General features: G+C 36.4%; 2 protein-coding genes across 8 annotated transcripts in view; one reads left to right on the forward strand and one right to left on the reverse strand.

Moving 5' to 3' along the window:
* The window catches only part of LOC118038731 (uncharacterized), a 162,337-nt gene extending 145,556 nt beyond the window's left edge, over positions 1–16,781 (reverse strand). For 2 of the 7 annotated variants that reach the window (XR_012168876.1, XR_012168877.1), the window contains exons 1-2: positions 15,516–16,781; positions 15,141–15,241 (exon numbers count right to left, since the gene is read on the reverse strand). Coding sequence is in view for 1 of the 7 variants with exons in the window: in XM_073406866.1 (XP_073262967.1) it covers positions 10,086–10,106 (21 nt within the window). In the remaining 6 variants the exon portion in view is untranslated. Of the gene's footprint in view, positions 1–6,567; positions 7,220–8,169; positions 8,217–8,839; positions 8,887–9,136; positions 9,323–10,085; positions 10,546–14,931; positions 15,055–15,140; positions 15,242–15,515 lie in introns of those variants that run through there. The other 5 variants (XR_012168878.1, XR_012168875.1, XR_012168879.1 and 2 more) reach the window with 5 other exon arrangements.
* Positions 967–6,292, forward strand: LOC118038708 (disease resistance protein RPS6-like). Its single transcript, XM_035045119.2, has 5 exons — positions 967–1,641; positions 2,661–3,747; positions 3,852–4,163; positions 4,249–5,616; positions 5,704–6,292. Exons 1-5 carry the CDS (start codon positions 1,061–1,063, stop codon positions 6,205–6,207), a joined length of 3,852 nt encoding a protein of 1,283 aa, XP_034901010.1. The 5' UTR covers positions 967–1,060; the 3' UTR covers positions 6,208–6,292.
* Positions 16,782–23,266: the final 6,485 nt, after the last annotated feature.

Here is a 23,266-nt window from a genome sequence, read left to right on the forward strand (position 1 = left end):
TCTTAAATAAAAAATAAATTTTTTTTTATAAAAACATTGTTTACTGTTAGAGTTTGTTTCCAGTTGAACAAGTTTTTAGGACTTAGCTGATTTCTAGTCTTGAATAATTCCTATTGTTTAAGATTCTGTTATTTCTGTTTTGATTTGTATTATTAGCTTCTGTTTTCAATCTTTGTAAAGGCTATATATATGGTCTTCAGTTACGTTAATAAATACACAAAACATTTCTTCCTTTCTCTTATATTATTTCTCAGCAAACACCAAAACATACTTGACATTTACAGGCAAAGATAAAAGCGCCTTTCCTTCCATGTGCATGGCAGCTCCCTGGGGCTGCTAGGGAAATTATAATGTATTAAAATACAGTATATTTCTAAAAAGTGCTATGACAGATTTTGATATGACCATTATCAAAAGCAACCGTTCCTTAAAGAACAAAGACAAGAAATTCGTAATTTCCACGAAAATTATAAAAGAATTTGAAGTAAAAATTAATAGACTAAAGAATGATTGATGTGGGACAGAAGTGTTTATTTTTTAAAAAATATATATAATAAAAAAGTTAAAGAGAAGATCTGCTACTCCGCCAAGTGAATAGCTAATACATTTGAAATATTAAAAAAGGTATCTATCACATCTCTGTGATATGATAAACAAGAATATATATATTTTTTATTTTTAAAAAATTATTTTTATATCAGTAAATTAAAAATAAAAAAAACTAAAAATTTTAATTTTTTTAAAAATTAAAATTTATAAAAACACTGTGAATACCATAAAAACAAAACAACGTATAAAGGCCTTTTCCTATCACATCACTTTGTAACTGGGGAATTTCCAGGAAATCAACAAATGGTTACTTCCGTAAAGCCTAAGAAAATACTTGGATTTGATCCCCCCATTATTATAAATTTAGAGGGTCTTAAACACGTAGAGCCTAAGCTACTGACTCAAAATCAGCCTCATCTTTTTTCCTTGAGTTACTTCCGCTCTCTCCCTCCAGAACTGCCTTACCAACAGAGTCCTACTCTTGTTTCTTCGACTGTTTCTCCACAAAACAATGGTGGTATTTTTATTGTTTCTCAATATCTTTTTGTTTGTTTATATCTGGAGATTCATCATACGAAACCCCAATGTGTCTCCATCGCCATCTACTACTTCCACCTTAACCACCGCCCAGCCACAAGTAATTAAATATCATGATGTCTTCCTTAGTTTCAGGGGAGAAGACACTCGTGTTGGTTTTACCAGCCACCTCCATGCTGCTTTGAACCGGAAACAAATCCTAACTTTCATAGATTATCAGCTTGTGAGAGGAGATGAGATCTCGGCATCACTTCTGAGAACAATTGAAGAGGCCAAGCTTTCTGTGATTGTTTTTTCTGAAAACTACGCATCTTCCAAATGGTGCTTAGAGGAGCTTGCTAAGATTATTGAGCGTAGAAGAAATAATAGACAGATAGTTATTCCAGTATTCTACAAGGTGGATCCATCCCATGTAAGAAATCAAACAGGAAGCTTTGGACATGCATTGGCTAGATTGATAAAGAAGAAAGCTTTGACGATGGACACAGAGCAGAGCTTCAGAAAGGCTTTGACGGATGCAGCCAATCTATCTGGAAGGAGCTTAGGGAATTCTGAGTAAGCTCTTGAAATATATCCCATGAGAAAATATTCGTTCATTTGTTGAGGATTTGAAATTTAATTTAAAATTATTGAGAATGATGAGCTCTGTGAATTCATATTTATTTTATATGATTTTGAAAACGTTGTAGCGAAGCACTTGTATAGATATTATGTGGTTGGTTGTTTTGTGTTTTCAAATGGTTTTTTTTTTAAAATTATTTTATTGTAGTGTTTTTATATTATTTGTGTTTATATTAAAAAATATTTTAAAAAATAAAAAATTATTATTTAATGTAAAATGTTTGTATAGTTATTAAGTGGTTGTTTGTTTTGTGTTTTAAAATGTTTTGTAAAACCTTTAAATTGTTTTTATTTTAAATTAAATTTGTAGTATTTTTAAATTATTTTAATATGTTTATATTAAAAATAATTTTAAAAAAATATATATATTATTTGTAGCGAAACGCTTGTATAAATATTAAGGCTTTAAGTGGTTGTTTGTTTTTATATTTCAAAATGTCTTTTTTTTTCATTATTCTTTTTATTTTAAATCTTTTTTTTATTCTTTTAAGATTATTTTGATGTATTTATATAAAAAAATAATATATTTTTTTAATTTTCTTTTGTATCCTTACGGTAAATTTTACAAGGACAGACAATGTTTTTTTTTTGTCATTAAATAATATTATATTTATTTGAGGTGAAAAGGATAATGCCATATTAAAAAAATAAATAATATTGATAGAGATGATTCTATTATGATAAATTAAGATGATACGAGAAAACATCTTATGCATTTGCATTTAATTGATTTTCTTAGATAAACCCTGATTACATGTAAAAGTGATTAATATAGAATGTCATGTATTTTTAGCACTATCCATTGCCAATGATGATCGATTCATGTGTTACATTAGCACTATCCATTGCCGATGATGATGCTCAATTACTCGTACGTGTCTACTATGTTTATATGTTTCTTCTTGTCCGGTCCATTTTGACTAACAATTATGTGTGTTCTTCTTGTTTGTCAGGCTGGAGCCTGAATTTATTGAGAAAATCGTTGGAGATGTTTTGGAAAAATTGCATGCCATGTCTTCAAGTCACAGTACTCCGGCTGGTCTAATTGGAATTGATGTTCGTGTTAGCAAAGTTGAGTCTTTGTTAAATATAAATTCTCCAGATGTTCTCATTATAGGGATATGGGGAATGGGTGGTATCGGTAAGACAACGATTGCTGAAGTTGTGTGCAACAAGGTTCGTTCTCGATTTGAAGGAATCTTTTTTGCAAACTTTAGGCACCAATCTGATTTGCAAAGAAGCTTTCTTTCACAGCTGCTTGGCCAAGAAACTCTGAACACTGTGGGCTCCTTGAGTTTTCGAGATCCTTTTGTGAGGGATAGACTTAGTCGTAAAAAGCTTTTTATTGTTCTGGATGATGTGCATAATTCAATGGCTTTGGAAGAATGGAGAGATTTGCTTGATGATCGAAACAGTTCATTTGGTCCGGGCAGTAAAGTTCTCATAACAAGTAGGGACAAGCAAGTGCTCAAGAATGTAGTTGATGAGACATACAAGGTTGAGAGGTTGGACTATGAAGAAGCTATTCAACTCTTTAACTTGAAAGCCTTGAAGAATTGCATCACCACAATTGATCAAAGACACTTGATAGAACAGATTGAAAGGCATGTACAAGGCAATCCGTTGGCTCTTAAAGTTTTGGGTTCCTCTCTCTATGGTAAAAGCATCGAAGAATGGCGCAGTGCATTGAATAAACTAGATCAGGACCCTCAAATCGAAAGGGCATTGAGAATTAGTTACGATGGGTTGGATTCAGAACAAAAATCCATATTTCTTGACATAGCACATTTCTTCGTAGGATGGTGGCAAGACCAAGCAACAAGAATATTAGATGGCTTTTATGGTCGGTCTGTGATTTTCGATATAAGCACGCTCATTGATAAGTGTCTCATAACTACTACATATGATAACCGTCTACAAATGCATGATTTACTACAAGAAATGGCATTTAACATTGTTCGTGCAGAATCTGATTTTCCTGGCGAACGTAGCAGGTTATGTCATCTTCCTGATGTCGTTCAAGTATTGGAGGAAAATAAGGTTAAAGCTACAGCCATTAACTGTTGTTCATGTATTTGCTCAAAAGTTGATGTGTTTGAGTAGATTGTATTATTGTTTGTTTATTCTTTATTCTTGTTTAACAGGGAACTCGAAAAATTAAAGGCATATCTTTGGACACCTCTAAGTTATCGAGACAGATACACTTGAAATCTGATGCCTTTGCAATGATGGATGGTCTTAGATTTCTCAATTTCTATGGTCATCGCAACTCCAAAGAAGATAAAATGCTTTATGTCATTCCTCCTACTGGCCTCGAATATCTTCCTAATGAGCTGAGATATTTGCAATGGATTGGATTCCCTTCGAAATCCTTGCCGCCATCTTTTCGTGCTGAACACCTTGTGGAGCTTCACCTCTGGGGAAGCAAGCTTGTAAAACTTTGGACAGGAGTAAAGGTATGATTTAATTGCTACAGATTTATGATCAGAAATATGAAGTTGGAGGTGCTAACTTTCTAATCATGCCTTTTTCTGTTGACAGGATGTTGGAAATTTAAGAAGAATTGACCTATCTTACTCTGAATATTTGACGGAATTGCCAGATCTATCAATGGCAAAAAATTTACAGTCCTTAAAACTTGAGTACTGTGAAAGTTTAACCGAGGTTCCGTCATCTCTTCAATATCTTGACAAGCTGGAAACCGAGGTTCTCAGAAAACTTTTTACAAGTTCGTGCCTAGATTTGACCACGTCTCCAACGATTTCACAAAATATGAAAAGCTTACGTTTGTGGGAAACTTCAATCAAAGAAGTTCCACAATCAATTGCTGGCAAGTTGAAAGTCCTTTCTCTAAGTGGTTGCTCAAAGATGACCAAGTTTCCAGAGATTTCATCAATCCAGTTTCTCATAAGACTCCAAGTGTTGAGTCTGAGTGGTTGCTCAAAACTTGAGAGCTTTCCAGAAATCACAGTGCCTATTAAATCTTTACAGCGTCTTTACTTGAGTAAAACAGGCATTAAAGCGATACCTTCGATATCATTTAAGCATATGACATCTTTGAAGAGTCTAAAATTAGATGGAACACCACTTAAAGAGCTACCCTCATCAATCCAGTTTCTCACAGGACTTGAAAGTTTGGAGATGAGTGGTTGCTCAAAACTTGAGAGCTTCCCAGAAATCACAGTGCTTATGGAATCTTTGAAGATTCTTGACTTGAGTAACACAGGCATGAAAGAGATACATTCGATATCATTTAAGCATATGACATCTTTGAAGGCTCTATATTTATATGGAACGCCACTTAAAGAGCTACCCTCATCAATCCAGTTTCTCACAGGACTTGAAAGTTTGGGTATGAGTGGTTGCTCAAAACTTGAGAGCTTCCCAGAAATCACAGTGCCTATGGAATCTTTGCAGCGTCTTTACTTGAGTAAAACAGGCATTAAAGCGATACCTTCGATATCATTTAAGCATATGACATCTTTGAAGATGCTAAAATTAGATGGAACACCACTTAAAAAGCTACCCTCATCAATCCAGTTTCTCACAGGACTTGAAAGTTTGGTGATGAGTGGTTGCTCAAAACTTGAGAGCTTCCCAGAAATCACAGTGCCTATGGAATCTTTGCAGCATCTTTACTTGAGTAGAATAGGCATTAAAGAGATACCCTCATCATTCATTAAGTATATGATATCTTTGAGGTCTCTATTTTTAGATGAAACGCCTATTAAAGCGTTACCTGAGCTTCCCCCTTCGCTGAGGCATCTAGAGACACATGACTGTGCATCACTAGAAACCGCAATATCAATCATAAACATCGGTAGATTATGGCATAATCAATTGGATTTTAGAAATTGCTTCAAATTGGATCAGAAACCACTGGTAGCAGCATTGCATTTGAAAATTCAGGTATCTCTCTAAACCCCCTTGTCTTTCTTTCTTCTCTCTTTCTTGCTTGCTTCATCACATTTTCGAAATGTGACTTTTGTGTTACAGTCCGGAGAGGAGATCCCAGATGGCGGTATTCAAATGGTTCTACCGGGGAGTGAAATTCCAGAATGGTTCGGTGACAAAGGAATTGGATCTTCACTCACCATACAGTTGCCCTCAAATTGTCATCAGCTCAAGGGAATTGCTTTCTGCCTTGTCTTTCTACTCCCTATTCCCTTCCATAAGGTATATTGTAATTACCATGTTAAGGGTAAAAACGGTAAGCATGATGAAGTTGTCTTTGCTTCCCGGGAAGAACAGACTCTAACAAATGTCTTGGGGTCATGTGACTCAGATCACATGATTCTACACTACGAGCTCGAATTGGTAAATCATTTACGTAAATATTCTGGCAATGAAGTTACATTTAAACTCTACCACCTTGAAGTGGACGTTAAAGGGAGGAAGGTAGATCCTGATATCCGAAGGCCTTTCAAGTTGAAAAGCTGTGGGGTGTATCTGCACTTTGATGAAAATATACTGGCGGACGAAAGTTCAGAAGAAAATTGAGGGAGAAATAAAAGAAATTGAAAGGGAGAGAGAGTTCTGTAATTACTGCATATTGATCTTCAATTATTACTTGGTTTTCATGATAGCTGTAAATATTGTTCTTCCCTTGCAACTGTTATTCAACTAATTCCTAAACAAACTGTAACAACCACCTTAACTAATGAATCATGTGCACATTTATTCTTGCACATGCAGAATACTATAGTCATGTTTGGATCTTTGATTACATAAACTAACAACACAACACAAGAAAAACAGTAAGTATTCAGGATTTTATTATGGTATATTTTATAACTCTTTAAATAAACTCAAAACTAGCTCAGACAATATTTTTTGAACCTAATTTAAAAAAATTCTAGATCTCAGCTGATTATAAATAGACTCAAAAATCTAGATTATAACAACCAACCTCATTTTAAAACTGGATTTTGAAAAATCTAAGGAGTCTGAAAGTTATAACTAATTCCTCAACTAACTGGAAGTATTCAAGATTTTGTTATTGCATATTTTATAAATCTTTAAATAAACTTAAAACTAAGAAATATGAAAAATGAAAATGAAAAGTAACAAAATTAATTCCGAATTTAGAAGAATTCGGGAACTTTACAGCTAACCAACCTCATTATAAAACTGGATCCATAGAATCTCTTGACTGTGTTTACCAGATTGATTGCTCGCCACAACCTAGACCTCTTCTTAAATTTAGCCAAGTGATCTTCTTAGATTTAATGCCGCCTCAAATAATTATACACCACACTCCAATAAATGCCGCCTTGATGCTTATGCTTCTGAAAGATCTACTTTCTCATTTAATGGAGTCACTGATTCAGGTGATGGATTAGGAACTTCAGTTTCAGATGGTTGGGATTCACGCTTTGCAGCAGCTTGCAACACCCAGTTTTGAACATCTGAAGATGAAGGTGATGTAGGTAAACCAATGCGGTTGTTTTCCAGTTTTCCTGCTGCCTATGAAAATGCCTGGACTCCAAGTCTAACGGGAGAGAGAAAACACCTTCAAAGAAGCGTTTGAAATCCTAGTTAATCAAGATCTCAACAATCCAAAAACTTGGTTAAACATGATCCAACTACTGAAAAGAAACTAATTGCAAACGCCTTCAAAGAAGCATTTGAGATCCCAGTTAATCAAAGATATCAACAATCCAAAAACTTGGTTAAACATGATCCAACTACTGAAAAGAATCCAACTGTGAAAATGGTTAAATAACTTCTAAACGTCTGGTGGAGGTTAGGAAATATGAACCTTGATAATGTTATAGGCAATTTGCTTATCAACATGACTCAGACTTCTGACATGATCAGAACATGGTCAAGAACCTAATGTTGAAAGAACATTGAGACACAGAAGAGATTTGCTATATATAAATTTTTCTATGCTCTTTACTGTGCAAACACCAAGGTTCATTTTGTTAATAAAAACTCATCATCCCAGTAAACATGTGATTTGGGTTGCTAAATAATGTTGTAATAACATATGACACCTATCTATCTAACATGATACTAGGTGCGTCTTATATAATTCATTGAGCATGAATAAACATAGACTTGATTTCAGACCCGGTTTCCAATATGATTTACAAAATTGTGCCAATTACACCATAAATACACATCTTGCTTAAAATCTTCAGGGCCATTTTAAGAAGCAACCCGCTGATAAATAGTCTGGCAGAGTGTGAGAAACCAATAATTAGAGAAACTCAAGGTTCCCTTAACTAAATTTAGCAATGACATAAACCTTTCCCTAGGACACATGCAAAATAGCAAAGGGAATCTAGCTTAATGGTCGTATACATGCTATTTTCACGGATTACATCAAATGATCTAAATATTAGCACAATATCAGAATGTGTGAAGTTTGTTTTAATCATTATCAGCTTAGAAATCAACATCTATGTGTGTTTGAAAGAAACATTAACCAGAGCACTATAACAAATGAAAGTGTACCTGACTGAGGCCAATGATGGCAATAAATTGTAAGGTCTTCTCCCACTCTGAAACAAAGTTCAAGCTTGGTTGGCAAGAAGAATGTAAGGAAAACAACAAAAAAGAAAAGAAAAAAAATAAAGAAAACCAGAATTTATATCATTGGTTCTATATAATACAACTGAAGTATTTCAAACTCTTCAACATTTTAGGGAGTTGTTCTTGAAAAGTAATAGAGCCTGTCCATAAGGAAGAAAATGTACAAAGCTAGCAATGCATATGATGCTACAGCAAAACCCTGTCCACAACGTGAATATAGTATTAAGTAAAGGATGCACTGGACATTTGCATGGTAAGCAATAGATATTTATCAATCATGGATTGATGATTAATGAAGACCTGATGTAAACAGCATGAATAGTTCTAGTTAATCATGTACACATATTTGTGGAAGCATGTCTCTAGACCAAAGAGAAGCATACATTCAAAACAGAGAAATCAACTTGTAATTATTTTATTTCCTTGCTACAAAATAAAAAGATCATTCCCATCCCATAAACAAATCTCTCGAGATACAAGATATCCTTTTTTTTTTAAAAGATGGATTTTGGGGAAAAGAAATCCAAGTGTAGAAAAGATTGAAATAGAATAATCATAGTGTAGTATCACAAAAAGCAATCTGATTTCTTACCACACCATTACCTAAGGTCTGATATCTTCTAGAATTGCTTCAGCTTCCTGAAATGATGCCAAGTTGTCACAACTATCAAGTATTTTGTGAAAAGCTTAGATCTTGCACAAGAAAATCAAGCACTTCCAGAAAATACTTGTAAATACTTGTAATTATAATTTGCAATCCATGAAAAGAATAGCACAGATTGACAAAGCATATTGAATGTAAATCCTACATGACCAAATGGTCTTAGCAACAAGAAAAATGTTGATTGAAATGCGAAGGTTGTGGATTTGTATGAACAAGGAGAACAACCTTCCTCCCAGATTGTAAAATGATCCAACAAGTCAGCTTGTTGCATATATCAAAATAACTTTCTGAGTTGTAATGAATCATATCAACTTGTTTGATTGAATGTTTCAAAACGTTCCTGTAGACTTGGGCTCAGATACTTGGGACACAACCTCTTGTTGATTTCTTACTACATTATCTGCACAACAGCTTCAAGAGTTCTTTAATCAGTTGCACCCAACATGTCGGAAAATTTACGAAAACTACAATTCGACTAACAATCACTTCTCCAACTGAATTCCATATAATTCAATCTGGTGCACCAAATAAATAATTCAATCTGAACCAAAAGTCTTTAACAAGAGATGCCAATTCTAACACCATTAGATTGCTTAAAGACAAAGTAATCATTTTTCTCAAGAATCAACACTTGGATAATGGGCATAATTTCACTTCATAAATCTATGCACCGTCATGCTTCGAAACATACACAATTCCTATGGCCTGCATACCGAGTTTATGGTAGCCCATCAATTACATATATACAAACACTCATGATGCACATGTTCATACAAGTGTGATTGCACATGGCACACTCTTTTTATTTGTTTTTGAAACAAGTCTCTCCATGTAAATTTACACACGCACTGCACAGACACAAGTACATCTCATATGCCTCTGTGTGTGCCTGTTGTTATGTGCTGTGTGGATACCATTTTGATAGTATCCATTGGGCACCAATGTGCACCCAGCAAAGAAATTTCACTCTTTCCATGTGTTTTTGAAACAAATGTCAAATTAATCAATTCTCTAGGTTTATCTCAGTTGGCTGAATATATTATTGTATAATCAACAGCTTGTCATTTTCCACACATATACTTTGAGTTGATTGATGGCTTTCAGCAAATAGAATTTTGTATTTCTAGAAATTTATACTAGTTAAGAGAATATGCAAGTCATGCAATAACCTTACCTCATTAAGTATGGTTAGCATGGTCTCAGGTTTAAGCTTCTTGGCTTGGATACCTTGTTTTACCCACGACTGGAAGCCACCTTGGACCAAGTATGGTCTCTGTCACATAAAAATGCAAACAAACAATTAGCAATATGATACAATAGGTTGTGGTTCCAGATTAACAATAGACTTACCTGGCAGTTCAAATTTTCTTATAATGCAGGTCACAAGGTTTAATTTTGCAAAATTCTACTATCTTCTCTATCTAAATTATATGATTAGTCCAGGAATGAACCATGATATCATCTAGAATTCATGCATTTAACTTGTTTCTCTGCAAGCCATTTACACAACAATACAGCCCAGCAATCTATGGAGTGAAATAAAAGAATATTGAAATTGATTAATACATTACAACTTCTCATTCAAGCAACGTAAATACTTTTTTTTTTTTTTAAGAGATAGAGATAATTTAAGGACACATGTTAGATGTAATACTAATGTGCTTTCTGAATTATACCTTCATATAAACAATGTTCACCAAGTTCAAAGCCAAGTTAAGGGGCAAAAAAAGGAAATTAATGAGGGTGCCAGATTTGAGATTTTTTTACTGTGATGTAAAAAATGTATGAGCAATCAACTTTAATGTTTTTTTTATTTTATTTTTTTTATAGTAAACGAGATAATTATATATTAATAAAGCAGCCCCATCAAGTAAGTGGGGCTGAACGAAAGATAGAATACAATGGGAATATGAAGAAAGAAAAGACCAAAGTGAAGAGGGACTTAATTAGTTAGTCCAGTTCATAATACATTCAGGATTTCTAAAAAGATCTGAACCTGTATAGCTGAAATTTGTAACTGAGGACTTCAACCAGAAATCCAAACGGTGAAAAGTGAGATCAAAAATCATATCCCAATCAGGAGCCTTAGATTCGAAGATTAGGCGGTTGCGCGCTATCCAAATTGACCAATACAGACCTTTACAGAGGAGGGTAATAGCACGTCGCTGAAATTTTCCATTAATCAATCCGGACCATTCCTTCATATTTTGATTTGGGTCTTTGTGCAGACAACCTGAGCACCCGAACCATTTAAAGAAACGACCCCAAAGAGACCATGTTATAGGACACCAATGGAAAAGATGATTAATTGTCTCGGTTTCCTTGCAGCAGAATGGGCAGTGAGATTCCTCATAATTAATGATTCTCCTCTCAGCTAAAAAACTTCTTGTACTCAAACCTCCATGAAGAAGAAGCCAAATGAACACATCCACTTTTGGGGGGGCATAACCATTCCATAGCAGAGTAAGGGAGTGATTATTTTCAGTGGCCGATAGACTATCAAAGAAGAGGCGACCTGATTGAGCTGAGTACATGCCAGAGCTGTGGAATTTCCATAACTTGCAGTCTGCACCATCTGAGAAAAGGAGACCACGCTGCACCTCTGCGATCAAGCTCTCCCTCTGGCAGATCTCACGAGGCCGAAGGGTTCTTCTCCAGGATAGGTTTAAAGATGTATCTGTCAAATTGTATATATCTGCAAGGCTGGTGTTTTGCTGCAAGGAGAGGTTATAAAGTCTGGGGAATAAGAGCTTGAGATTGGTTGCAGAGCCGAGCCAAGAGTCAGTCCAAAACCGGATGTTCCTCCCGTCACCCACCTTGAACCCGACATTTGCATGTAAAAGATTGGCTATGTTTTGTGTTGAGAAGATTGCCGAAACAATGCCATGCCAAGTTGGAGATAAAGAACCTGCAAACTCAGGGATACCATTTATAAAGTGAGGTCAGTATTTTAGAAGAATGTGTTCTTGCCAGCCTCCTGCCACTCCATTGTCTAGATTCCATAGCCATTTAAAGAGCAAAGCCAGATTTTTGTTGTGGATGGATCCCAGCCCGAGACCACCAGAAGATTTATCCTTTATTACCTTTTGCCAAGCCACCTTAAAAAGGCCATGAGAAGTTGAGCTTCCTTTTCAAAGGAAAGACCGGGTTAAAGAAGAGATGGCTTTAGTAACACCCTTTGGCATAGCAAAAACTGACATGTAAAACAGAGGAAGAGAGCTCAAGACTGATTTAATTAGACATAACCTTCCCGCCATGCTCAAAAAATTCCCTTTCCATGTGACTAGCTTTGCTCTGATAGTGGACAACACTGGTTTCCAAGTAGAGAGTCTGTTGGGATTGGCTCCAAGAGGTAGTCCAAGGTACCTGATCGGGAAAGTATCACTACGACAGAAGACTGAGTTCGCCAGGCTAGAGGTGTAGTCGTTGTCCAAGTTGATACCTATTAGTGAGCTTTTATAGAAGTTAACTTTCAGTCTGGAAATGATCTCAAACCAACGTAGAATCCTCTTGGCATGTAGAAGAGAGGGAAAATCATTTGGCAAGAAAATCAGAGAGTCGTCGGCATATTGCAAATGAGTTAAGTAATGTCCTGGGGTAGTCTGTAAGCCTTTGAAGTAACCTGAAGCTGATGCCCTATTGAATAAAACTGTCAATCCCTGAACTGCGATGTCAAATAGGAATGGAGAGAGTGGGTCCCCTTGCCTGAGACCCCTCTCCAAACTAAATTCTCTACTAGGAGAACCGTTTATCAAGATGGCTAATTTTGAAGTGGATAAGCATTCGAATATCAGCTTCCTCCAGTGTGAGCCAAAACCCATGTATCCCATACTAGTGTCAATATGTTCCCATAAAATTGAGTCAAAGGCTTTATGGAAATCTACCTTCAATAAGAGGCCATGCACACCATGGACAACCTCATTTGCTATCATGAACCCGTCTAGAATCTGACGCCCAGCAATAAATGCAGACTGGTTAACACTGATCACATCTGTCATGACATGTCGAAGCCTAGTGGACAGTAGCTTTGCCACTATTTTGTATAACCCGTGAATCAGGCTTATTGGACGAAAATGGGAGAATCTGCTCGGCTCCTTTGATTTCGGAATCAGAGTTACAAAAGAAGAGTTGATACCCTTTGGAAGTTTACCAATTCTGAAAAAACTTTTAACCAGCATAAAAACCTCTGAGCTGATGATATTCCATACCTTTTTATAGAAACAAAAGGTGAAACCATCGGGGCCAGGGGCTTTGGAACCATCACAGTCCCACACAGCTTGCTTCACTTCTTCCATTGAAGGTGGTCTTTCTAGCCAAATTGATTTGGCTTCTGAAATTTTAGAGAACCCCGAGCCTCCCATTTCAATTCTTTTACATGTTGGTTTGCGAAACAAGGATGAGAAGAAGTTGACAGCGCCTTCTTTTATATCATTTGAGGAGACTAGATGACTGCCATTATTTTCAATCTTACTAATGTAGTTGCGGCCCTTCCTTAGACTTGCTGATATGTGAAAAAAACGAGTGTTCTTATCCCCCATTTTACACCAGTTTTGACGAGATTTTTGCCTCCACATATCTTCCACCCTTCTGTTAACCTCCCATTGCTCAGAATTCAGCCCATGGAGCTTTGTTTTTTCGGTCTCCGACAAGGGACACACTTCGCTTAAGTTTTCAAGTGTTGTGATGGAGTTCTGGATGTCTGCAAGTTTTAGATTTTGATCCCCGAAAGTGGATTTATTCCATTGTCTCAGCTTTTTTCCCATGTTCCCCAACTTCTTAATCAAACTAAACTCACCTGGAAATTCCTTGTAGCTTTCAGACCAGAGGGCCTCAAAATCTGTTTAAGAAAGAAGGGTTGTTGACAGCCAGCAATTTTATGAAAACGAAACGGCTTCCACCCCCAGTCTACCTCCGAGCTTTGGAGAAGCAGCTGACAGTGATCGGACAGCCCTCTAGGGTAGCGGCAGAGAGATAGAGACGGGAACTGTAGATGAAAATCCAGGGAAGCGAAAGCTCTGTCAATGCGGCTCATAGAACCACCCCTAAACCAAGTGAACCGATGCCCTTGCAAATTCAATTCAACCAGTTCACAGTCTGATATAAATTTGCGGAATGAAGTTGAACCTGATGAATTGAGGTGACCACTACTTCTCTCATGAGCGTGTAGAGTTTCGTTGAAGTCGCCTAGCACCACCAATGGTAGTTCGAAAGCAAACTTAAGAGTGGTGATTTCTTCCCACATATCAGCACGATCCTTCACTGAAGATGCAACATATACACCAATTATCATACAAGTAAAGGAAGAGGGAATATGCGTGCCGCATAGGCTGATCCACTGCCCCCCAAATTCTACCGAGCTAACTTCAAAGACAGAGCTATCCCACATTGCTATAATCCCTCCTGATTTCCCTATAGATTCTAGAAAAGCCCATTTGACAGTTGCAATATTCCACAGATTTCTAATGAAGGAGTCACAACAGTTATTTTTCTTTGTTTCTAAAAGAAAACAGATGCCAATATTATTTTTTATAAGCCTATTCCGGATTGAATTTTTCTTGTGTGACATGCCTAAACCACAGCTGTTCCAAGCAAAGATATTCATAAAAAGAGCAAAAAACCAAGGCAGGCTAGACTTATCAGGATAGAGAACTTACAACTGGTTAACTGATGTCCACTCATCAACTTCTCTATCAATATTTCTCATTATTCCTTCTTTGAACCCTTTTAGTTCTTGCGGGTTTCCCAAACCTAGAGCCACAGCATCTTGTATCATTTCTTGAGTCTCCTTTTCACTGTCAAACCCATTGTCTTGATGCTTCGTACAAGTGATCTGAAACCGAATATTTCCTTGTTGGATTCCTGAGTTTAAGGAGTCGGAAGAATCACAATCCTCCAAAGTGTTAGCAACACTACCACTGGCTTGCAACAACTTCAGTTTTCTTGTTTTGCTGCTTTTCTCGTTGGTACTAAAATTTGTAATAAAAAAGAAACTTAGGAACATAAAAGGCCAGAAAATTTACTCTCTTGCCTCAGGCCGGACATCAATAAGTATGGCATCTTCCTTCCCTAGTAAGAGCTTCAAAGTTAATTGCGGAGACAAATCTCCAGAGTAACCACCATATACCCACACCCTATAAAAATCCCTGCACAAATTTGATAGAAAACTTAAGCTTCCCATGTAATGCAGATTAAATAAATAAATCCTTCATGCATAAAAGGACAACCATACCATAAAGTGGCTGAGGTTCCAAGGAAAAGAACAAAAGGCACAATTGGATCATTTGGATCCAAGCCAAGACTTTTCTCCAGCCCCTCAATAGCAATGTAAACCTGCTTAAGGTGTAAAAGCAGGTTTAGGAAATTCAGCTTTGGTTTTGGATCATAAATTAGTTAGATCAGCACATAATTAAGCAGTGTAACAGAGATGGACGTAATTGAGTTTTCAACTAGAAGTCCTGTAAGCTGAAAGCAGTGACTGATGTCTCCAACAAAAAGATTTCTAAAATAATCCAAATATATCTTTGCAGGAGATTTTTTTTCAAGTCCATACAATTAAATGAGAGTACAATGGCCATCAAAGTAAAATGTGCCAAGCATAATGTACCTATTGAAAAGTTGCACCAATTGGTCTCAAAATCTCTGTTACCCTTTCTTCAGACAGATTCAGTGCACTCCTGATCTCTGGAGGAAGAAAATCCTTGGCAAGCCCAGAAGAATAAACAACAAAAGAAGCCCCTTTTGCTATAGATTCCTCCACTGCAATGATTGCAACTCTGACCACATCAACAAAAGTGCCAATAGCTTTTTGTTGGCTTCCCTCAAACTAGATGAAAAGCTAGTCAATGTTTGGCAGCTAATTCTTCTGTTTGATCAAAACTAGAGAATACTTTACTCAAGGCACCATCTACTGCTTCTGAAGCACCTTCCTTAATCGATGTTATTGAAGAAGTAATTGTATCTAGTGAGCTTTGCACAACATTTCCTCCATTATTTATTGAAGTGTTGATGGAGTCCCTAACCTCGCCCAAAAAATCATCAAAACCAGCCTTTGCACTAGATAATGAATTGTTATCCATTTCCAGGGAATCAGATCCCAAACTAGGATTCTCTGGTGTCATATCAATAGTTGATGTTATTTCAGGTTCCACAAGTCGTATTAAACTATCTGTATTATCAGCAAACTGGTAAGTAGAGTTCAAAGGTCCTTCTTCAACATCAGATATGTTATAACTTTCTAAGAATTTCAGTTTACCCCCTCCCATAGGGTGTGGGTGCAGTTCATCTATTGCTCCAACTGAAGAATCCCAATCCTTATAAAAGTTGCAATTAATGTTGCCTAGTTCATTTGGGCAAGAATGATCATTAATGAAAGTAAAGCTTTCAATAAAATTGGAGTAGAAAGACTTTATAGCTTGTGTTTTGAAGGAAATTCTTTGGTGATGTGTTATATTTGACATTCCCAAAAGTGCCTGTCTACGACATAACATCTGGACTCGAAATCATTCCAAAATGAGCAAAATGGTTGCAGACCTCTATGGAATGTTATCTGCAGTAATTGTGGTTTGAAATACATGAATGAAATTTTTGACAATAGAAATACTATGCCAGAGGTATATGAAGAAATATGTGACATGATAACACAAAACTTGATGAATTGATATCCGATGTGCATGGAAGTTACTGCCTGCAAGGCTTCACTGAAAATTGTCAAATTCTATTCTTTAAAGGTGGACAAGGAATTTGTATATTGAAGAGTCTCACAGATCTCATATCTTAATTATATATTCTGATGTAAGTAATCAGATTAAGAGCGTGTTTCACATTGCGGTAATGGTTGCTTTCAAAGTGTTTTTCGTTCGAAACACATCAAAATAATGTTCTCTTTATTTTTTAAAATATATAATTTTAACATCAGCACATCAAAATGGTCCAAAACATCAAAAAAAAAAATAATTTTAAGCAAAAATAATTATATTTTTTGCCAAACGGTGTTGTGATAGCAATGCTAAACACACTAAGTGGAGAGAAAATGCCATCATAATCAACTGCAAATGAGAAGGAAGTTGGTGCTAGGGAATCACACCCAGATGCTTAATCTACTAAACGGAGATGTACAAGCAAATTATTAGGCCATGCAAAACTTTCTGCTAGATTGTTAAGGGATTTACTCAGCATCCCTCTGATGTGCAGGCCTAGAAGGAAGGATAAATTAAGCTGCACTTAGGCACATAAGCTCTACATGATGTCATACTGACCTTTATGCTTAAACAATTGAAGCTTAATTTATACCTTCATTCAAAAACTTCACTTAGAAATCCGATTCGCTGATTGGCCGGTGGAGCAAAGTCAATTTCAAAACTAATTGTTTTTAGTTTTATTTTTAAAACTAAAACGATATTCTTTTAAAAAACCACATTAAATATTTAACTAGCATTTTGCTATAGATTAAACAAAATGGCGTGCCCGTACTGTTGCGGGCTTATAAAATAAATGTACTTGATAGTGTTATAATTCTAAACCAACTCTAGATAAGTAATAAAAACTAAAAGTATGATGAAGCCTATATTTCATGATGGAAAAAAAATTGTGTTGGTGATAAAAAACTTAAAGATTGAACAAAATAATTGTTTTCGCCATATTTTTTAAAAATTATAAAGCTAAATTCTCTACCAACTTAACATTAAAAAAAAAACCAAAAAAAGATAATCTTAGAAGGAAAAAAAACCCACAAGAAAAAACGTTATAGCAATTGACAATGTTTTGTGAGGAAAACTATAGTGCTTTCTCTAATGAAATTGACAAAAATAATTTTAGAAAAAATCATAAAAAAAAACCATTTAGAGAAATATTGTAACAATTCACAGTGTTTTTGTGAGAAAAAGCTACAACGCTTTCCCCATATGATTTAGCTTTATTGTAATTATAATTCTTAACCAACTAAATATTAAAAAAAATTGACAAAGATAATTTTGAAAAAAATCATAAAAAAAATCATATGGAAAACACTACAACAATTCACAGTGTTTAAAAAGAAAAAAAATTACAAAGCTAAATTCATAATAAGCTCAATATTAAAAAAATAAAATCGACAGATACAATTTAGAAAAAAAATAACAAAAAAAAAGGAAAAAAAAAACCATGTTTAGAAACATTGTAGCAAATTCATAATGTTTTGTGATGAAAGCTACAGTGCTTCCCCACATGATTTAGTTTTATTTGTAATGACTTGTAATTGTAATTCTCAACCAGCTCAATATTAAAAAAAAAAAATTAACAAAGATAATTTTGAAAAAATCATAAGAAAAAAAAATCATGTTAAGAGACACTTTAGCAATCCATAGTGTTTTGTGAGGAAAGCTACAATGCTTTCTCCACATGATTAAGGTTTATTACAAAGTTAAATTCTAACCAACTTGTCATAACCCATTTTTTGACCATTTTATTTTTTTTTTATTATTATTATTTTATTTGCTAAAAAAGATAAAAAATAATAAAAATAATAATAATGATGAAAACAACAAGTAAATGAAATAATGAAGAATGAATTAAAATTTGGGTTAAGGGCAACATGATTGGAAGTTTTGGGGTTTAATTAAACTTTGAAATTAATCTAATTAAGCTTGGAATTAATTTAATTAATCCAATTAAGGGTTTAATTGGAGAATTGATAAATTTTTAGACTTAATTGAGCTTGTAATTAATTTAATTAATCCAATCAAGGGTTTAATTGGAGAATTGATTAAGTTTTGAGACTTAATTAAGCTTGAAATTAATTTAATTCATCCAATCAAGGGTTTAATTGGAGACTAATAAGTTTTGAGACTTAATTAAGCTTGGAATTAATTTAATTAATCAAGTCAAGGGCTTAATTAGAGAATTGATAAGTTTTAGACTTAATTGGACTTGGATTTAATTAAATTAATGAAATTAGGACTTAATTGAAGAAATAACAAAGTTTGGGGTTAATTGGGGGCACGATTGCCAACAAATTAAAGTCCATGGACTAAGTTGTAAAAGATGCGAAAATACAGGGGAAATTACAGTTTAAACCAGGGGCTTAATTACAGATTCGAAACTTCACGGGTCAAAACGAAAAATGTCCACCTCATATCCCAAAACGGCGTCGTTTGAAGGAGCGTTGTTCATCTTCTTCGCAAGAGTCGTTGCTGGAGTAAAGGGTGGAAGCCGTTTCAAAATGCTTGGCATTCTCTGGCTATAAAGCCAGAGAAGATGAGAGAGCGCGGGGGGAGGGGGGGAGGCAGAACCAAGGGGACAAAAAGAAAGGAGAGGGCCGCCAGCCTGGCCTTCCCCAAGATCTCCCCTCTATCCACCTAAGACCGGTGCGAGGGGAGGAGTTTATGATCAAAGACGAAAAACCAGGGGAAGAGCAGTCCCAAAGAGTGATCAAGTCCTCGTTGCTCTCAGGCTCCTCTGGATCTCTGGATGGGTCTGAACAACATGTTGGAGTAATGTGTTAGCGTACAGTGCACTTAACAACATTCTGTTAGTTAGTTAGCCTTACGTTCTGTTAGTTAGTTAGCCTTGAGTTAGTTAGTTAGTTAGCAGAATTGGTTACATGCAGCTAAAGTTGTTACAGCTGCATGTATATATATAGATAACTAACTAACGAAAGAGGTTAACGAATTGTGGTGAAAATAAACAGTGAAAACAAAGATTCTTTTATCCTCCTTATTTCTCACTGAAGCTTTCTCTGCTTATACAAAATAAACATACATTAATATTAACATGGTATCAGAGCTTCTAGCTCACGCCTGATAATCCAGTTCCTATTGCTTCCGCACCATTTCTTCTTCTTCTTCTTCACATTCTGCTTCTTGGTTGAGAATCTGATAGCCATTCAATGGTGACTGCATCACAACTTCAACTTCTACAATCTCCAATCGCAGCTCTTATTTCTTCTATTCCTACATCAGTTAATGTCAAACTGGATGATTCCAATTACCTCAATTGGAACTTTCAGATGCAACTCCTGCTTGAAAGCAATGGCATTATGGGATATGTGGATGGTTCAACTCAATGTCCACCTCAGCTTAGTTCAACTACATGTGAATCTGGCACCACTTCTTCTTCTCAAAATGATGAATTCATCATCTGGAAAATGCATGACAGAGCCATCATGCAATTGATCACTGCTACATTATCATCTATTGCAATGTCTTGTGCAATTGGCAGCACTAGCTCCAAGGATTTGTGGCATCGACTGAAGGAGCAGTTTTCAACAGTATCCAGAACTAGTATTTTCCAGATGAAATCAAATCTCCAAACAATCAAGAAAGGAGCAGATTCGGTTTCACAATATCTTCATCATATCAAGGAAGCTAGAGACTATCTCTCAGCTGCTGGTGTTTACTTTGCTGATGAAGATATAGTCATTCTTGCCTTAAATGGCTTGCCTTCTGAATATAACACATTCAGATGTGTTATAAGGGGACGAGAAAGTGTTATCTCCCTACATGAATTTCGTTCACAATTGCTTGCAGAGGAAGTGATGATAGAAGCATCAACTAATTCTCCTCTACTGACAGCAATGGCTGCAACTACAGGTTTTCCTGTAAATCATAATTCATCTTCAAGTACTAATAGAGGTTTTAAGCCTTGTAATGGGAACATAAACAATGGTAGAAGTAGATTTAATCAAGGAACTAGATACTTTCACTCAAGACCTATGTTTCCTTCTATGTCACATGAACCCACACACTCTAATCATGGAGTTCTTGGCCCTTCTCCTCATCAGCAGTCACGCAGTCAATCTCCATCAATGATGCCAGTTTGTCAGTTATGCAATAATGAGGGTCACACTGCCCTGTTTTGTGATAATTCTACTTATCAAAAACCCAAATGTCATATATATGGTCGGTTTAATCACATTACCTGGTTTTGTTTCTACAATGACAAAGGACCAAACTACATTGGCATGCATTCTACTGCTGCTTATCCTTCTCAGCCGGCTATGCAATCATCTGCTATGCAACATTCCTCTTATAGAGCTCATTCACCTGTGCAACACTATGCCTCATAGCAGCCTACAATGCAAGCTATGCATACTATGCTTCACTCTGCTCCTGCAACATCCTCTTCTTCAGGATCATCTCAAGTGTGGCTTACTGATTCCGATGCAAACAATCATATGACAGCTGATGTGAATAATCTGACATTGGCCTCACCATATCCAACAACTGACACAATCCATACTGCCAATGGTGAAGGTTTGACAGTATCCCATGTTGGTCAGTCTATCATCAATTCTTCTATGTCCTCACTCAAGCTAAATTCAGTGCTCCTTGTTCCTCAATTAGCTCAGAATTTATTATCAGTCCATTGGCTCTGCCTGGACAATAACTGTTGGCTTATTTTTTATGCCTCTTACTTTTGGATTTAGGACAAAGCCACAAGGAGGATTCTTTACAGAGGCTTGTGCAGTAATGGACTCTATCCTATCCATGCATCTTCCTCCTTATCTTCTACTCAGCCCTTGCCAGCTCAGGCTCTTCTTGGTCAACTAGTTCAGTCCAATCTATGGCACCATAGGTTAGGACACCCCACAAATTATGTTGTCTCCCTAATGCTGAATAAAGCTCATATTCATGTCCCCAAGTCTTCTTCTCCGATGATGTGTCACAATTGTCTTGCAGGGAAAGTTAGCAAACTACCCTTTCCTGTGCACCATCACAATTCTACTACTCCCTTCTCTACTATCCATACTGACTTATGGGGACCTGCACCGTGTATCTCAATAGATGGCTATAGATATTATACTATATTTGTTGATGAATGTACACGGTTTTGCTGGTTATTTCCCTTAGTAAATAAGTCTGATTTGGTCTCTACATTTACTGCATTCTATTCTTTTCTGGCTACACAGTATTCAGCTACCATTAAAATCCTGCAGTCTGATGGGGGGGGAATATACATGCCATCGTTTAAAACAATTTCTTCTTGACAAAGGCATTGTTCATCACCTTTCCTGTCCTCACACCCCTGAACAAAATGGGGTGGCTGAGAGGAAACATAGACATATTATGGAGACCACAATCACTCTATTACATACAACCAAACTCCCATCTCAATTCTGGTCGTATGCATGTTTAACAGCTACATATCTCATCAACCTTATGCCAACTCCTGTTCTGCTTCACAAGTCTCCTTCTGAGTGTTTATTCGGGTCTTCTCCTGATCTTAATCATCTTAGAATATTTGGTTGTGCCTGTTTTCCCCTTTTTCGTCCTTACAATCACAACAAACTACAACCCAAAACTTCCAAATGTGTGTTCCTTGGATACGGTATCAAATACAAAGGATATTTGTGTTATCATGTGCCTACTCTACGTCTGTTTGTCTCCAGACATGTTGTATTTGATGAAACACATTTTCCATATCCTGAATTTTCACAATCCTCACTCACTGCTCAGTCCTCACCCTCCTCTTCTTCCTTTACATGTCCTGTGATTCTTGTTAATACAAAAAACACTGTTATTTCTTCCAATTCGGGTTCCCATTCCTCACATTCATCTAGTGTATCTGACGTTTCTCCTAGTTCTCAGTCAATTACTGCTCCCACACAAGCTTCTGCTCCTCCTCCTGTGGCACCTGCTTTCAGTATAAGTTCTTCTATGTTTACTCCTGACAACTTGCCAGTGGTGCTGGCCATTCCTCCTCTCAATTTGCATCCCATGCAAACCAGAAGCAAAAATGGCATTCATAAAAGGAAGGCTTTGTTGGCCACTATTCAGGATTCTAGCCTGGCTGATCTCTCATTGACAGAGCCAGCAACTTACAAAACAACCATTAAATCTCTAGTGTGGTTACAGGCAATGCAAGATGAACTTCGTGCCTTACATACTCAGGGCACCTGGAGTCTTGTTCCCTTACCAGCTCACAGGAACTTAGTGGGGAGCAAGTTGATTTTTAAAATCAAACACCATTCGGATGGGTCGATTGCCAGACACAAAGCACGGTTGGTTGCTCAAGGGTTTAGTCAGGAACATGGTTTGGATTATGGTGACACGTTTAGTCCAGTGGTGAAACCTGCCACCATTCGTCTAGTTCTTGCCCTTGCTGCTCAGTTCAATTGGCCTCTCCGACAATTGGATGTCAAGAATGCTTTCCTTCATGGCATTCTTCAGGAGGAGGTGTACATGTCCCAGCCCCCTGGTTTTGTCGACTCCTTACATCCCCATCATGTGTGCCAATTGCATAAGTCCCTCTATGGCTTAAAACATGCACCTAGGGCCTGGAATGATCGATTTACTCAGTTTCTGCCTTCTTTAGGGTTTGTCACCACCTACTCTGACTCATCCTTATTTGTTAAGCATGTTGGATCTCAACTTGTAGTCT

The sequence above is a fragment of the Populus alba genome, chromosome 19 (genome assembly GCF_005239225.2).
Source record: "Populus alba chromosome 19, ASM523922v2, whole genome shotgun sequence".
NCBI lineage: Eukaryota > Viridiplantae > Streptophyta > Magnoliopsida > Malpighiales > Salicaceae > Populus > Populus alba.